Raw genomic sequence first — 18,371 nt, 5'->3', positions numbered from 1 at the left:
AAACTTCAGATCGACACTTTGTTCAAATTGACATAAAATTTTTTTTCTGCATTTTTGGATGAACAGTGGTTCAAAGAAAATCTGCTGCCGGCTTTAAAAGCCGGGATTTTTGCAAATGATAACTTCATTCCTCATGAGAAAAGGATGAGGAATACGATGAAATCATTCAAAATATCCGAGAACGAATATTTCGCCCAAAAATTAATAGTTTTCGACACGTTCTATAATCTTGCCTAACCCTTAGTATCATTGGGTTTTAAAAGTTGATAAAATAATATAATTTATTCTAATGTGCTTTTGTTTATGTATAATAACACAGTTCTAGTACAGTCTAAGTTAGCACATGCACCAAGTACAAGATACAAAATTTTTGGATGTATTACAAATTTACCCCCTCAGTCCATCTGATCAACCTCTTCATAAATCATTTCTCTCTCTTTGCGCCTTTCCTCGTCACGCTTTCGCAATTTGGATACCGCAATTTCTAATCTCTTCTTATTCTTCGTCTCAGCCTCTCTCAATTCGGTTTGCTGTCGATATCTTAACTCTTCCATCGTACGATTGTGTTGAATCCTGCAGACTTGGAAACATTTATTCATATTTTCACAATTTTTGTATGAGACTACCGAGTTGTACTTTGCTTGTGAATGGTGGTTGTTAAATGTAAGCGAGAAGTATTTAAAACCGAAATAGTAACATAATTCAATTGAGAGGAATTGAAATTTTTGAGTTTTTAGGTTCCTTGTTTTCATTTTTTTCTTCATCGTTAGCATAATACTGCATAACAAAATGATTAACAAGACCAGTAGGCCATACCCATGTGTAGTAGCGTCCTGTCAAATGAATAGAAAAACATTATTATCTGGAAATCATTCAAGATCTGAATTATTACTGAATGATCGAGAATACACTCACATTTATACACATCGGTTCCTCTGGTGGATGCAGGGAACATAAGTGTGTCGAATTTAAACAAAGCTTGGCATCCCATTGAAGCCCTTCGTTTGTTGAACTCGCTGATGACGGGCATGTTTGGAAAACATTTATCAAAAATGGGCCATGAATGTTTTCGTTTTTGTTTAGCATCTGAGAAAAGAAAATTGTTATTTAATACAAATGCGGAAGAGTACTGTAAAAAAACATCAGCTATTGTCTTATTTACATCTACATATATGAAAATAATCATAACCCAACAACCATTTTACATACATATGGGTTAAGTTTCAGGGATTCAGTCTGATTTGAACCTGCCTGTTTCTGCACGTGGTTCCTCCCTTTGAAGTTTTGCAATTTTTGCAGAATTAATAGCAAAGTAAAATTAGCAAATTCGGTTAAAAATATTACACAATGTTTCACAATTTTAGACTAATTTTTAAGTTTGCAGAAAGTTGAAACACCAAATACAAATGAAATTTTATACTGTTGGGACATGAACATTGAGAAAGACTGACTCTTGTAAACCAGTCTGAATGTGACTCACACTTGAATAAAGGTAAATTGAAATTGACTGATAAATAACTGACATATTCCATTCACCAGAACGGATTGAGTCGTAGCTACATTAAACATAAATATGTATCTTCTGGCATTATTAATATTTACATTACCTTTGAATTTGTCGCGACATCGATAAGGTAATTTTTCAGCAGACTGAACTCTACTTTTGAGTCTGATTTTCTAATCTCTTAAAATGTATTGTATGCTCCGTGCAAAACAAATAAAATAGTTGTTGTGCCGGCGGTTGTCAACCCTTTTGTTTACATATGTTTTGTAAACACAGATTTCAACAAGGAAATCAAACATATCACAGTAAATAATACTTATGTCGAAAGATACTTCCTGAATCAGGAAGTATCAGGAATCCTGATACTCAGTAAAAGCTTTAAGATCAAATTTTATTACAACATTTACATACTTTATGCAACAAACTTTAGTTATGGAAGCAATAAGATACCTGATACATGTATCTTATTGCTCCCCGTATGTATGCAAATAATATTTGCATACATATGTACATATTTGCCAAATATTTGGAACTGAGTGTACGAGATGTTGATAGCGAAGAAGAAAATCTATATCTGCCATTCGTCGACCCACCATCCCAGAACAAACGTTACTCGCAGCAACGTGGGAAGGGTCAAGAGGAAAATAAAAGAAATCCGTTAAGCTCTGGACTTCAAAATTCTTCTAGACTTTACACTGTTAATAATGTTATGCGTTGAAAAGCTTTTAATATATGCATTCATAAATAAAAATATCTATATTTGGGGTGACTATTATAAAATATTAAACAATAATATGTCTCTTCTGTCGAAGCTTCAGATTTCTTGCTAACTTGGGTCCAAACAAGTTTACAAAGTAAGTTAAACATTCTGGTAAACTGTGGTCAACGTTCAACATAAATAGTTACAGGGAACCTAATATTTTAAAGTTAAGGAAACAGTTTATAGTAAATTTTAATTAATTAGTATAAAATAACGCATCATAATATATACATATTCGGTTTCGTAATACTTGAAGGTGAGGTTACAGTCAATATCTGATAAAATTATTAATCATTGATTTACAATAAGGCAATTTTAATATAGTTTAAGGTACCAGATGTTCATTTATTTGATATATATTTGCAAATTTATATTTCCTCAATCTCTTAAATTCACTCGAAATGTTCATATTTGAATAATATGGTTATACTTTTAATTATGTAAAAATGCTTAGGTACGAAGCCTCATATTTGTTGCTTATGCTTGCATTTATTAGCTGGGCGTGACGCATCTGCATCACACAAACTCGTCTCCGTCGTTTGAGTGCATTTGATAATTTTTGGGAACCCTACCCCACAACGAATTTTGCCCTCATTCATAACTAATATTTACCAGTGTCTATCACTACTTTATAAATAATCTGGTGGCAGGTTACTTCAATATTTTAACTATACGCATTATGCAACAAATTAATTAGCTAATACTAGTACGCTGGTTGACATATTACGTATAATTGCGAAATAAAATATATTTCCCCCGTGGAAATAAATTTACCATCCAGTACAGTACAGTAACATACACATGCATATCGTCGGTTATGGAGTTATCCCTTTCACTTGTAAATAAGTATATCCCGATGAGGCTTTTATAAATAACCAAATGAATTTTTTGGCAATATTCGTATCAAATCAATTACCTTCAACTATAAAGTTAAAATAAATTGACGAAAAGAAAAAATTAGTTTTTCGTTAGAAACAGCGGTCGCCAATTCATTGCTTACATCCATTTTACCATTAGATCATCATTAGAAGTTTGACAATTTTTTGTTAACGTCTCAACTTTTCAAAGAGTTATTCTATAAATTTAGTTTCGCCTATTTATACCAATCCCAAAATGAAAAAATAACAAAAAAATCATAATGTTCATCATATAAGATCATAATGTTAGATGATGTTGCATCACTGCATGTCTTTTTTCATAAAATCTTCAATATTTGCTTAACTTTCAGAATCATAATAATTCCTTCGTCAGGGAACATATGTAAGACTGATAAATATTATCCACTCTTAAAAAACCCGTTGCTAATCGTCACCGAAGGGGGTTCATATGTGTGTGACTTCACCGAGCGGTGATTCTCATCTAGTGGTGCTAAAATTTGCACCCGTCAGTGACAATTTGTCACCATGCGGGCATGATTTATCTCCATTTAGTGAAGTCACATAGATATGCACGGTGGCGATTACCACCAAGCCTTTAAGAGTGCATGAAATAACCTTTATTAACACCACTAAAACAGCGGAATATTACATTCTACTTATAATTTCAAGAAGATTGTCATTAATTTAGAATACATATGTACTTAACATCATCATCAGTTAATACACGCATGGCATTAAATTGTACAAATCTTGGGTATTTTTAACAAATGCTGAACATAAACCACGTGTAATTCAAGGTTTTATTTTATCCCAATAATCTGACAAAATTTGATAGGGGGGATTTTTACAGGCCTTTTAATATTTATAGATATCGACAATGTTGAAATTAACTTCTAATTTATCTCAAAAGTTGGCCCTATAAGCACGTCGTAAATGAGAAGACTTATCTTGCTCAAATTTATAGCGTAACCTATTCCGCAGAAGAATATACAAAATATAGATAGATACGAGTCCCTATTGCAGGTAAACTAATAAAAACAGTTTAATTTTTAAATTTGTCAATCCTAAACGGTTTTCTATTTTACCATCGATTGTCATATTTTAGCTTGTCTAGGCTGTAAGATAGGATCTATTACAACTGCGAGCTTGCCAGGTTGCGATGAATCTGGGATATGTATTTATATAGACCTAAGGAAACATAAAACAAAGGAATAAACGAAAATTTATTACTGAAATACAAGAAAATTCGAAAAGCTAAATTTGTTGCTAAATTGTTTCAAGTCGTTGAACAAAATGGTTCCATGGAGGTAAGTTTGCGAGATAGAGGGTGTTGTGCATACTTATTATTGCTACCTTGAAAATTATTCGGAAACTTTAGCTTATTTTTAACCTTACAAGACTTCTACAAGTTACATATGTACATATTCGTGATACATATTTATGTAGTTAGTTAACATAATATTTCTTGTAGGGACGATTCGACCAGTTGATGGTTTAAACTTTAAACTATTTAAATAAATCTTAGATAACAGCTTTCCTCACACTGTAAAGCATCTGGTAGAGTCACAAATGTATTCCGTACTGGTATTGAATTGGTAATAATTCCATGCCGGGTTGGTTATATTTTGATTCTAAGTGGTAAAGATTTCATTACCATCACATTACTGCGCCGTAATGATCGTTATTACCGATACCGGTAGAGTCATATATGTACTCCGTCCGGTAATGATTCGCAATGATTCAATACCAGTTGCCTAAGAGTGCATTTATTGCTGAAATAATCTTCAAATTTTTATATGCATATCGTCGTTGAAGGATGGAAAAGAGCTATTGCCATTCTGTGTTAAATAAGGAAAGAGCCTTCTCCACTTTGTGTTAAATAAGGAAAGAGCTATTGCCATTCGTCGTCAAATAAAAAAGGGGCCTTCTCCACTTAAGGGGCAATCTGCGATTTTTGAAAATTCAGAATCCTCATGTTCTAATTTATCAGAAAATATATCACACATATTTATTTAAATTAATTATCGACGAGAAAAAAATCGGAAAGTTGATGCATTTGGTGTTTACATATGATTCCGCCCGACTCGAGTCGAGCGAATCTCTTCCAATTCAAGGGAAGTAAATAATCGAGCAGCGTTGTTTATTAAATCATAAGCTGTCATTTAAATTACCAAGTCGCCAACCAGTTATTAGAAGAAAAATATACTTGAGTGAAAATGAGAATAAATGACTTCAATTTATCGCTTGGCTGAAATAAAAACATTGGGGCATAAAAACGGTGAGGAAAACTGAACATATAGAAGAAAAATCAGCAGATGTCAATTGTTAAACCTGATTATAAATTATTAAGTCAAAAGATAATGTTAAGAAAATTTAAAGACCTCCTAAATCTCAAATCAGTGATCCTAAAAAGTTATCATTTATGATAAGTGGCCACATACCTAATTTGTATATACGTCGTGTCATAATTTGAGAAGTATATAATTTGTTAAGAATGATAATAATCAACTCTAGCTAACATAAACTTATTTCGCGATTATTTTCTTTTTTAACAAGTTATATACTTCTCGAAATAAATATTTGTTAGAGTTGATTTCACACTTTCAGATTGCTTGTTGTTTCTCACTCTCCTGGAAAAACTTGGAGTTTGGAGAAGGCCCCTTTTTTATTTGACGACGAATGGAGAAGGCTCTTTCCTTATTTAACACAAAATGGAGATGGCTCTTTCCTTATTTAACACCAAATGGCAATAGCTCTTTTCCATCCTTCAACGACGATATGTAATATTTTTGCATGTTTGTAATGAAAGCATACCACTTGTAAGTTTTAGATATATATGCATGTAGCTTACGCAGGACTTGTAAACATTTAATACAGAGGATGTTTACAGATATAGTGAAGCGACAATTACTTGATAAACTGCGAACGCATGGTCCAACTGATGTTAAATTTGGCTCATACATAGATGCATAAATGTCATTGGTATCGAAATATCTGAAAGCTAGGAATAAGACTAATCCCAATTTAGGAAGACTAGGGAAAATATTGACACGAAAAAAAGTCATGCTCAGAAGTCATGAGTTAGGTAATCCTTTCCACAAACAAGCTGTAAACATAAATACATACTCGATGCGTTCAGTCTGTTCTAAATCCTACGATAAGTATTCTACGAGGAGATATTTCCATACGGAAAAAAATTTAATCCAGTAAAAAAGTAATAAATGATGTAACTCTTAACGGCTTAAGCAAAATCATCGATTCGATATGTTGTATGTAAGTAGAATATGGATTACTACATTTGCATATGGATACTCAAATGAATTGGATAGGTTGATGGAAACCTGTTTTGCTAAATTACTATCTATCCTTTCCAGTTACATTTTTGAATATTCAAATTTCCTGAAGACCTGAATAGTTCGGGCAAGAGTTTCCGTGTTGGATGATTTCAGATTTAAAAAATCTACGGGCGCGAGACATAAATAAACACCGTACGTGATTCATAATTACCATAGCCATGAATTATTTATACAGGTAGCGACCAGTTAATTAAAAGAAAATCGCCCATTTTATCAAGGTCTTGCAATGCCTAAACATTTGTCATAACTTATTTGTTTTAATTTTGACAGGGATTTGATGGAATCCGTTCGTTTTTCCTCCATAAAATCCCGCATGTCACAATATGTCACGGAATACTCCTTCATTTTTCGACCTTCTGATGAAACCTCGTATCTCGGCGGGATCCACGCCCTTCTTAAACTTACCACGTGGACGTACACCTTCCCATTTGGGCACCACCAGCCGTCCCATCCTCGTGACGAAGTAGTTGTCCCGCACGCCACGAGGAAAGCCAAATTTCTCGAGGTGCTCTGCACCTTGAGCAGTTTCGTACACGTGGCCGTCCTCCTGAATTGGTTCGTAACGCGATACTTTGCCCCGAACCCGGTCCCCAACTGGAAGCATGTCATCATGTGGTATCACCTCGTCATATTTATTGCCGTGGGGGTTCTCAGATAGACATGTGGGTCAAGCGGGGTACAAATCTGCCCCTGATCAATGTTTCTATCCAGATGGAGACACTCTGCTTGAGGACAGGTAAGGTTAATTAAAGTGTAAAATTGGTATAGCTAAATTTGTAAAAAAAGTCTAAAATTTGATCAATTTTTGACCTGATCAAAATTAAAGTAGGTAAATGGTTTTACAAGTTATTTAACATTTTATTTTTAGTGTAATAGAAATTTATTAGTACCTGAAAACTCGTAACATGCTTTATCGCCAGTCGCGATAAATTTTTTTACTAAGATTGTTACCCCTTCATGACGTAATATCTCGACGCCCCGTAATAATTTTGTTACACAAAAAGTGTATCCTCCGTATCCTCCGACGAAAAAGAAAGTGTCAAGTTTCGTAAAAATCGAAACGTTAGTAACGCAATTTTTGATGACAAAACCTGACAGCGCTTCAAAATCTTAGAACCGTCGTAACGTATTTTACGATACGAAGGGTACGAAGGAATTATGAATACCTATATAAATATATTACTACTTTTTCAATTCTAATTTTTCAGATGGCGAGAACTACGTGAGCAAGAAGATAGTGAATGTGATGCATCTTGTCGTTACATCTCTCGCTTCAACAGCCATGTCGATGTTTGGCCTAAGTTTGGTCAAGCCCTGCATGCCTCCCCTTGTCAGCATGGCAATTCTCCAATGCGGGGATAAATGGGATAAGGACGACTATAGCTTTTCCGTTGTGGCTCTTTTCAGCGGAATCTATGAGGCCTTCACGTGGTGGGTGGTCTTCAGTGTGGTCAGTATACCGCTCGCTGTTGCATTGATCTATCCCGCGGAAGTTATGAAAATTTGGCTTCAGCAGGTTAAACGGTGAGTTTGAACTGGTATCTTTCAACCAATTATGGAATTATGATGTTCATGTTATTAATTACATTGAAAATTAAGGGTTTGGGCGCTAAATAAATTGTCACGTATGGGTACATAAACGCTAAATTTCTCATTAAAGCTATTGATAAATTTAGCTTTCGTTTAAACAATTAGTATGAAAACTTTCATTCGCAATCTACTTATTGACTTGATCTTCAGAAAGGATGCGAGCTTTATATGATTGTGATTGTAAATATATTATAGGTAATCAATCTACGGTCACAATCACAAAAAATTACTCATGCGCAATCTCTCTAACATCTGATAAAAAATATAATTAAAACTTAACAGGGGAGTCCTTACTGACAAGAATTCCACTCGGATCACCGACTACCGAACGGTCCAATGGCTCTCAAACCTGCGAAACTGCGCCTTTGAATATCCCTCTCTAGTCCAAATGGTTGGTGGGATTATTGTCGGGGAAACTGCGTCACTATATGTACTCCTCACATCCACAAAAATTTTACCTCTCCCCGTCCTCGCCTTCTTCGTCATCGTCGCGGTCGACCTATTTGTCGTCATTCATGTCATATTCCATTCCCTCTCTGATCTTTTCGAAGTCTCGGTCGGTTTCTTGGACGAGATGAAACTCTATCACAAATTCGGAAATAGAAAATGGTTCAAGAAATTTTTGAAGTCATGTCCGCCACTGAAGTTGACGATAGGCGATGGCCAGTACTTTGACAGGATGACGGCATTGGGCATTTGGCAGTACTGTGTGGATCAGCTAATCACACTTTTATACATGTAGGCCTTTTATTCTTATGTATCATTTGTCGTAGCACTGCTGCGATTTTTATTGCAGGTTAATATGAAATGGGTTGACATTAAAATTTTAGGTACTGTTATGAATTTAAACATAGCTTCGTTAGATGACTTTCCTTCAAAAATGAGAAAGTCTTCTCTAAAATTTTTAAAGTTCAGGAAATACATAGTTTTACATACATACATACAAACTTATAAATATGAATAAGTTGTACTTCTTGTGTGATATATTTTTTTTCTTATTACTAAAATATTCAGCTTAATGACAATTCCCTGTATTTTGCTAAATAAATTATTGCCTATCAAAATGTATACTACTTTTGGAGTAAGTTTCTCCTAAAATTATTCATGGATTTGGGAATAACATCGTACCGGATTGGTATTATCTATTTAGGTAGTTTATTCCTGAGGAGGGGAGCTTGCGAGGTTGATAATAACAGATCTTGATGCCCTTTGGATATGTGGTAGTGTCCCATGAGTGTACTAAAACCCTGAAGTGGTTTGACTCCATGGGCACATTTGCGCCCGCCACACCCACTCAAAAATGCCCAAAAAACGCTTTCACTCGAGTTTTCACTCACTCAAATCCACGTCAAAAATCCAATTTTACTCGGATTTTGAAATTTCTTTCACCATTATACTCCCAGATAGTTGCTTTCTTCAATCCAATATCAAACCCAATTTTTTCGAAATTTTTAGTATTTTTAAAATTTGAAATTCTGAATGAGGATTGTTGTAGTAATCAGCAACTCAAATTACGCCTGCGAAATAATTATCAGCAAAATTGAGTTTGATATGGAATTGAAGAAAGCAACTATCTGGGAGCGTAATGGTGAAAGAAATTTCAAAATCCGAGTAAAATTGGATTTCTGGCGTGGATTTGAGTGAGTGAAAACTGGAGTGAAAGCGTTTTTTGGGCATTTTTGAGTGGGTGTGGCGGGCGCAAATGTGCCCATGGAGTCAAACCACTTCAGGGTTTTAGTACACTCATGAGACCCTATCACATATCCAAAGGGCATCGAGATCTGTTATTATCAACCTCGCAAGCTCCCCTCCTGAGTGTTACATTGTTCATTGCCACATTGCTGAACTTTACCGTCCGTTATTACCTTGTCGGTAGAGTCATAAAAATGTTAATACATTTAAACACTCCGCCGAGAAGTAATTTAATACCAGTTTTTTCAAAGTGTATTCAGCACTAATGTATCTAGTTATCTTTATCATAATAAATTGAAAGCGGCAAACATAAAAAGATTTCTTCCATTAAATCATGCACCTGCATATGTACATGACTCACAAAATATTACCAAAATATATATTAACTATGTGCAGAGCTGGGATAATCCTGATTAAGGATTATGGATTTTAATCCCGGATTATGGATTATTAATCCATAATCCCTAATCCGGAAATGTGAGTTTTTTGTAGATTAATCCCAATCCATAATCCCGATTTTTCTGGAATTAGAATTAATCCGGGAATAATCCCACTTGATTTCATTAATCCATAATCGTGATTACGGATTACTAATCCTGATTAATCCCAATCATGATTACTAATCATGATTATTAATCCAGATTAATCCAAATCATGATTACTAATCATGATTACGTATTCATGATTAATTCTCAATCTGGATTACTCAGTTCAATTCCCATAGTTCCATTCATCCCACAGTGTAGCTTGAAGTCTCAAGTTCTCACAATGTTGTTCTGTCAGCTACCATTTGAAGAATCAACATGTTCTCGCTGCATTGTGCTACATACATATATCAATTGAAACTGGCGTCATTTTTATGTGAAACCACGTAGTTGAAATTCTTTGCGCTAGATATGGTGTAAAAATCATTAATCACCAGATTAATCCGGATTATTAATCCATAATCCATAATCCCGAAATTTTCAGAATTTATGGATTAATCCAGATTAATCCTGACATGAATTAATCTCACGGAAATAATTTAATCACAATCCACATTGTTTTGTGGTTAATCATAATCCTTAATCCACCCTCAAAAACCAATAATCACCCAGCTCTGACTATGTGCAGCAAATTATGAACAACAATGGCAGGATTAATACATACATACATAAATATACAAAATTCCACACGGCTCTCGGTATTGTTGAGAGTCAATTTCATTCTTACAACTTTCCAGGTGGTTCGGGTTTTTGATTTTTATTGGATGCACTTACATTGATTGGATTCACTCGTTTACTTTGGATTATTCCATTAAAAGGGTGAAAATACACGCGAATTTGCGCAGGTGCAGGAAGCTTTTTACAAAGCTATTTTTACCTTTTCATATTAGGGGTTGTACAGAAACAATGTGATCGGTTTGAAGGGGGTCAAGGCATCATACCTTTCCCAGGTTAATTAACATGGGCAAACAGGGCACACTGGGGGTAGGGGTCAAAATTTCCTGAGAATCCTTCGCATGCTTTGTGTATGATCCAACCGATGTTAAGAAGGTATTCAACCTTTTTAATTTTTGTCACCTGTAACTCAAATAAATAATATCATCTATATTATAAGCTGGAAATGTCTGTCCAAGGAATTTGTCGTAAACGGAAGTGAAAGTGGAGAAAGTCAAGTTTCGAATGGCGCGAAAATTCAAATTTATATTCTTTATTTAAAAATATAAATTCCCCAGATAACCACTGTCTGACAACCACCCCCAGATCACCACTGTCTGACAACCACCTCCAGATAACCACTGTTTGACAACCACCCCCAGATAACCACTGTCTGACAACCACCCCCAGATAACCACTGTTTGACAACCACCCCCAGATAACCACTGTCTGACAACCACCCCCAGATAACCACTGTCTGACAACCACCCCCAGATAACCACTGTCTGACAACCACCCCCAGATAACCACTGTCTGACAACCACCCCCAGATAACCACTGTCTGACAACCACCCCCAGATAACCACTGTCTTACAACCACCTCCAGATAACCACTGTCTGACAACCACCCTCAGATAACCACTGTTTGACAACTACCCCCAGATAAATACTGTCTGACAACCACCTCCAGATAACCACTGTCTGACAACCACCTCCAGATAACCACTGTCTGACAACCACGTCCAGATAACCACTTTTTGACAACCGCCCCCAGATAACCACTGTTTGACAACCACACCCAGATAACCACCTCCAGATAACCACTACAAATCTGTGAAGTGATCACTTCACAGATTTGTGCAAATGGTGACGAGACACAAAAGTGTGAAGTGATCACCAGTGCACACTTTACCAATTAATTATCTGGGGTGGTTATCTGGGGGTGGTTATCATGGGTGATTATCTGGGGGTGGTTGTCATGCAGTTGTTATCTGGGGGTGGTTGTCATGGGTGGTTATCTGGGGGTAATTATCATGGGGGGTTATCTGGGGGTGGTTATATGGGGGTGGTTATCATGGGGGGTTATCTGGGGGGGGTTATCATGGGGGGTTATCTGGGGGGGGTTATCATGGGGGGTTATCTGGGGGGTTATCATGGGGGTTATCTGGGGGGGGGGGTTATCATGGGAGGTTATCTAGGGGTGGTTATCATGGGTGGTTATCTGGGGGTACTTATCTGGGGGGGGTTATCATGGGGGGTTATCTGTGGGTGGTTATCATGGGGGGTTATCAAGGGGTGGTTATCATGGGTGGTTATCTGGGGGTAGTTATCTGGGGTTGGTTGTCATGGGTGGTTATCTGAGGGTAGTTATCATGGGTGGTTATCTGGGGTTGGTTGTCATGGGTGGTTATCATGAGTGGTTATCTGGGGGTAGTTATCATGGGTGGTTATCTGGGGGTGGTTGTCATGGGTGGTTTTCTGGGGGTAGTTGTCTGGGGGTGGTTGTCATAAGTGGTTGTCACGGGTGGTTATCGTGGGGGGTTATCTGTGGGTGGTAGTCATGGGGGGTTATCTGGGGGTGGTCGTCATGGGTGTTTGTCATGGGTGGTTGTCTGGGGGTGGTTGTCTGGGGGTGGTTGTCATGGGTGGTTATCTGGGGGTAGTTGTCTGGGGGTGGTTGTCATAGGTGGTTATCTTAGGGTGGTCGTCATGGGTGTTTGTCATGGGCGGTTATCATGGGTGGTTTTCTTGGCCACTTTAGTTTAAATTTAAAGTGAAGTGGAATACCCATGACTGATTATGGGTATGCAGGATTCGCCAATTTAGTTTAAAGTAAAGTTAATGTGAAATCGAAGTCAAGGCTACAACCAGCCCAAGATAACTGCCATTAACACTTAATAAGCGCCAGTCCAAACTTGACTTTCTTTGCTTTCACTTCGACTTCCGACAGACTTTTGCATCTTATAATTCTCGCTCGCCCGGCGGGAGACGGGCTTATAAGCTAGTTTAAAATATATGTATGCGAGCATACATATAGTTTGCACATTTTTTGGAATAAGTGGCACTTCTGCTTTACACTTTGCCAAGTAAAGAACCTCTCCGAAGTAAAGAGTCTCTTACTACTTTTTGAAAGCAGCAAAAAAAATTAGAATGTGGAAACTGTTTATTTTATCGGTACTGTTTTCCGCACTGGTAGTATCTCCAATGCCACAGGAGCACTATCGAGGTAATTATTTGGAATATTCAGTATTCTTTGAATCGTAAAATAGTTTACGACAAAAAAATAGGAGTTAAGTTTTATAAAAATCGTAACCTGTGGAACACGATTTTTTATGACGAAATCTTACGACGCTTACAAAAACTCCAAACTGTCGTAACTTATTCTACGATAAGGGTACGAGGGAATCATGAATCCTCTCATTGTCTAATTTAAACCTTAACAAAAAAAACCTTTTTCAAAAAAATGTTGTTAACTTTATTTGGGAAACTGTTAATATTTTATAAATTTTATTTCCAATTTTTCTCCCCAAGTTGAGAATCCCATTCCCCTCTCAGCATTGCGATCGTGGGAGAAGTTTTTTGAAGAGCAATTTGAATCACCGGAAATCACGCCAGAGACAAACATTGCCCCCTCTCCTACTCCAATTTTACCACAACCGGCAATTCCAGCGGCGCCAGTTGTACCTCAAATTGTGGCAGTCGATGTTTCAGCAGGTTTCGAAACTTCGGCGATTCCACTTCATAAAGAAGTCGAAGAGAAAGGAAGAAAAAACGTGACGGAATCATATCCTTCGCCATTGGCCGTTGTGGAAGGTAAGAATGAAATGGGGGGTTTGTAATAATAATGTTAAATTAAAATGTCTCATATTTCCCAGTCATGATTGCTTTACGATTCAGACAGGGGCTCGTATTCATTTTCGGGCTAACTTATTATTTAGGATAAGTCCGGAGAAATGAGGGAAATGGGTGACAGAGGTTCCGACATACATATGTAAAGTTACGAAATTTCCGTTACAAAGTGGTCAATATATATTTACTTGTACATTTTCTCCTTTTTGTCGACATCAAGAGTCATGGTGAAACACACGAATTAACCACTTTCTTACTGCTAACTTTTTAAATAAAATTTCTCCTCGGTATGTACGATACTTTTAATTTGTTTAGTTTTCTGATGAGGGACATTAACTTTTTACAATTGGGCAATCTAGGACAAATTCCAAAATTTTAGACGAAAAATATTTAAAAATCAATTTTTAAAATAGTTTTTATGAAGTAACACTTACTTTTTTATAGACATTTTGATGCCATCGTAATTTATGCAGTATGAAAATTTGTATATTTCGTCGGTAACGGAAAACGTGCCTTTACACAAATCTACATATTTCGTCATCAAAAGGTTAAAATTTCCAACTTTACATACATACTCAATCCCACTTTTTCAGAACAACTGAACCGTCTGAAAACCGAATCTAACAGATTAGCCGTTCAATTCGATTCGGCCATAAATGCTCGTGACAAGTTGAGAAGAATGCAGGAAAGTGGACAAGACGAAATGTGCCCCACCTGGGTACCCGGATCATACGGGGATATTCCCCTGGGGGCGTACGTTTCCGGATATGAGAACAAGGGATTGCACGATGGCAAGAAGGTATTCGTCGCTAGGGCGGTGTTTAATCAATCCTTAATCCCAGGCAAAGTCGTGACCGGACATTTGGCCGCCTATGTTGGATATGGACCGTGGGAAATGAGCTTGTTCAACTATGAGGTAAGTCCTTCAAGGACCGTGTACAAATTGTGTAAAGCTTTTTAACTTATTGTATACCTTAGAATTTTTTACCCCAAAAAATTTCTGCATCTTATACAGGGGGGTTTATGTAAGTGTCAGGTTACAATGGAAAATTTTTCAATGGGAGAAATTCGCAAATCTCCATTAGTTACCGAAATTTTGCCCCCTGAGATTAAATATTTTAAGTACTTTTTCATCAGTGTTCCATAAGTTTTGATAAAAAATAATAACAATCTCAATCCCAAATCCGTTACTAATGGAAATTTACGAATTTTTCCCATTGAAAAATTTTCCACTGTAACCTGACATTTAAACCACCCTGTACATACATAAGTGTCCAGCAATATAGGGGTGCCATACATATGTATATGTACGCATATCTACATCAGTATATTTAACTTACATATTTAAAAGTTCTCTTAAACATTAAGGGTATTCATTCGTATGTTCCATAGCAGCAGCTTAATTTTTTAAATTAATTTTGATCTAAATAAGTATCTTATTTAGGTCCTTGTCTCATCCGCGAACTATTTGGAGTGGATTGGATACAACTTAATGCAAAATAAGAGCCTTTCCAATACCCCCTTAATTGGAGGATGGGACGATAACGGGGATCCCATCCTGATTGGGAGGGCATCCTTTGTAGATCCGGATATTTGGTCGAGTGAACAAAATCTTGAGGTAAATTGCTGACTTTGAGTACAATTTTAATACAAAATTGGAAAATATTTAATACGTAATTGCATGTATGAATACACTTTGAAATCTGATTTCTATTCTACGCTCTTAAAAATAATTTTGCCCTTTTGAAAAATAAATGTAGCCTAGACTCTAAACTATACTAAATCCTGGGTAAAACTTTAACTTTTGATAGACAGTAAAATTACCCTGGATTGAGTATAGTTTGCTTAATTTAAAATTAAAGATTGCACTTACTGTACTGCTCAAAATGGGCACACTAAAAAATCCTGTGCCCATTTTGAGAAGTACAGTGAGTGCAATCTTTTACCAGTGTACTTTTACCATGTACATGTTCTGCATATATTGAAATTTTGAACTACAGTCCTCTAAATAAATTACCCAGGTCGGAGCATTTTACCCGGGCCGGGCAGAATTGGAAATCACCTACAAGTACAGATCCTACATTAAAACTAGCGACATTGAGATTTTAAGCGTGCTCACTAAATTTGGGTGTGGGAAAGACCAATGAAATTTTTTTCAGAAATTAATACTCGTGCCGGGTGGATATCTACATAATAATATGTAGAAATTATTTACATATCTGAAAAACAGGGCACCTTACTGTTTACTGTAGTTTATTCAAGTGTCGCGAATCATCAGTTATACACTGCTTTTCAGATCAAGAAACAATAATAAAAATTTGTAATATTCTACATATGCATGCACCTACTAGATAACTTCACCCATTTGTATTTCTAAGTTACTACGTTCATACATTTTCATTAATTTCTAATTTATTATCTTAAATTTTGTTGAATATTCTATAAGTTATCTTCAAATAAATAACTAATCTAATTCGAAATAATTATTGAGCTCTCTCGCGTCAACCTTCGCATATCTCGCAAAATTGTGCACAGCAAAATAACTTGCGAAGTTTGCGACATTTGCGACATTTCGCGAAACTTTTGCCGCAAAACCATGGTATCTTTTTCGCAAATTTACCCAGGAAATGAGCATGCCCTTATTTCGCAAAATTATTTATGATGTATGTATACATATTTACATGTACATTTGTAAAACTATAGCTCATTGTACTCTTATTGCTCAAACAATTAATGCAAACGATTAAGTTCTGATAATGCATTTTCATCATACGGTTTATACTTATGTATGTACATATGTACAAAAGCTTATTTATATTTTTCTTGTCCCTGTGTGAGTCCAATTGGCCTCTCTTCGCGCGCAGGGCCCGGTACAGGTCGCCATGTCGTCACGTGATGGAATTTTTGGTGATCCTCCCGACAATGAATCACAACCACCGGGGGACACGTCGTCAGCGCCACCACGACCTAAGGGCCGCCACCGAAAATCGCTCATGGACCGCGACTTCTCAGCGATTGGTTCTGTAGAGGAGGAAACTTCTACGAATGAAGTTGTTTCCCCCGTCCCTCAAGTTCATGCAATCGGTTCTACTCCGTTCGACACGTCATCCCTCTCCGTCCCGACTCGCCGCCGAACGTCAGTGTCACCATCTTCCCCTGGTGTGACCAAGAAGGATACATTTCTCTCAGCTCGCCGGTGGATTCAGCAGTCCCTAATCCCAGATACGAACTCGCGAATAAGGAAGGCGGATGTTTTCTCCCGCTATGCAGTTTTTGTTGACGAATCGGGAGAGGGTGGAGTCGCCGAGACCACCCTTGGAAAATATATCAAGGAGTTGTTGCCCGACGTTGTCAGTCGTCGAACAACTGGAGCAGATGCCCACACATTTTATGAAGGCATGCGGTGGGTCGACTCACCACCATCTGGGGAGGCAGTGCCACACGATTGGGGGGAAGTCTTAAGTCGACTCAAAATGACCACACCCACACTGCGACGAGTTCCAAAAGGGGCGAGAATGGAAGTTGCTCGTGCCCTAACGAAGGTTTTGGAGGAGGTGACCACAACCAAAACAAAGACCTTGTCGCCACTGGGCAGGGGGAAGTGGGGAAAAAATTACTTGAGGCTATCGTAAATTTTATAAATGTTGTTCTCAGCGGGAATGTTCCAGTCCCTTTCTGCCCGATTTTCTACGGAGCTTCCCTCACCGCTCTAAAGAAGAAAACTGGCGGGATTCGGCCCGTTGCGGTTGGAAATGTATGGCGCCGCCTTTCCGCTAAAATCGCACTGAAAAGAATGTCCCCCGACCTTGTGGAGTACCTAGCACCCCATCAACTGGGGGTGGGGATAAGGGGGGTGCCGAAGCGGCGGCACATGCGGCCCGCATCTATTGGGGACACGCCCATACGACATCTAAAGCCTTTTTGAAAGTCGACTTTAACAACGCCTTCAACGAGATTCGGCGGGATACAATTCTCTACATTATTCATGAAAGGTTCCCCTCAATGTTCAGTTTTTTATCGCAGGCTTATTCTTTTCCGTCTCAATTATACTATGGCGACACTCCCATCTCCTCCCGCCGCGGGGCCCAACAAGGGGACCCGTTAGGTCCCGCCCTTTTTGCGCTCGTCGTTCAACCCATCATCCTCGCCGTCGAAACGGAGCTAAACCTGTGGTATTTGGACGATGCCACTATAGCGGACACCCAAGAAAAAGTGTTAGTCGCGCTGGACACCATTATCCGCATGGGCGAGGAAGTTGGTCTTCGCCTGAACACCGCCAAGTGTGAAGTGGGTGTGCTAGGGACGGACGAACATTCCCGCCTT

General features: G+C 37.5%; 3 protein-coding genes across 4 annotated transcripts; 2 read left to right on the top strand and 1 right to left on the bottom strand.

Annotated features, from left to right (window-relative positions):
- Nucleotides 1-224: 224 nt before the first annotated feature.
- On the bottom strand, nt 225-1,518 carry LOC110860809. 2 transcript variants are annotated; one of them, XM_035860643.1, is made up of 3 exons: nt 1,163-1,504; nt 916-1,086; nt 225-833 (listed from the first exon to the last, which is right to left on the bottom strand). In XM_035860643.1, exons 1-3 carry the CDS (start codon nt 1,184-1,186, stop codon nt 396-398), a joined length of 633 nt encoding a protein of 210 aa, XP_035716536.1. In that variant the 5' UTR covers nt 1,187-1,504; the 3' UTR covers nt 225-395. The 2 variants fall into 2 exon arrangements, 1 of the variants encoding a protein (XP_035716536.1); XR_002548989.2 differs by having other exon boundaries at nt 227-833; nt 1,210-1,518.
- Nucleotides 1,519-7,740: 6,222 nt separating this feature from the next.
- LOC118439372 lies at nt 7,741-8,998 on the top strand. Its single transcript, XM_035860622.1, has 2 exons — nt 7,741-8,022; nt 8,371-8,998. The coding sequence occupies exons 1-2, from the start codon at nt 7,745-7,747 to the stop codon at nt 8,828-8,830; spliced, it is 738 nt and encodes a 245-aa protein (XP_035716515.1). The 5' UTR covers nt 7,741-7,744; the 3' UTR covers nt 8,831-8,998.
- A 4,267-nt stretch (nt 8,999-13,265) lies between these two features.
- On the top strand, nt 13,266-16,458 carry LOC110860838. The gene is made up of 5 exons (XM_022109954.2): nt 13,266-13,425; nt 13,731-14,012; nt 14,642-14,964; nt 15,493-15,666; nt 16,070-16,458. Exons 1-5 carry the CDS (start codon nt 13,350-13,352, stop codon nt 16,193-16,195), a joined length of 981 nt encoding a protein of 326 aa, XP_021965646.2. The 5' UTR covers nt 13,266-13,349; the 3' UTR covers nt 16,196-16,458.
- The last annotated feature ends 1,913 nt before the right edge of the window (nt 16,459-18,371 follow it).

Source organism: Folsomia candida, unplaced genomic scaffold (genome assembly GCF_002217175.1).
Source record: "Folsomia candida strain VU population unplaced genomic scaffold, ASM221717v1 Fcan01_Sc034, whole genome shotgun sequence".
NCBI lineage: Eukaryota > Metazoa > Arthropoda > Collembola > Entomobryomorpha > Isotomidae > Folsomia > Folsomia candida.
This window is presented reverse-complemented; position numbering and strand designations above follow the sequence as displayed.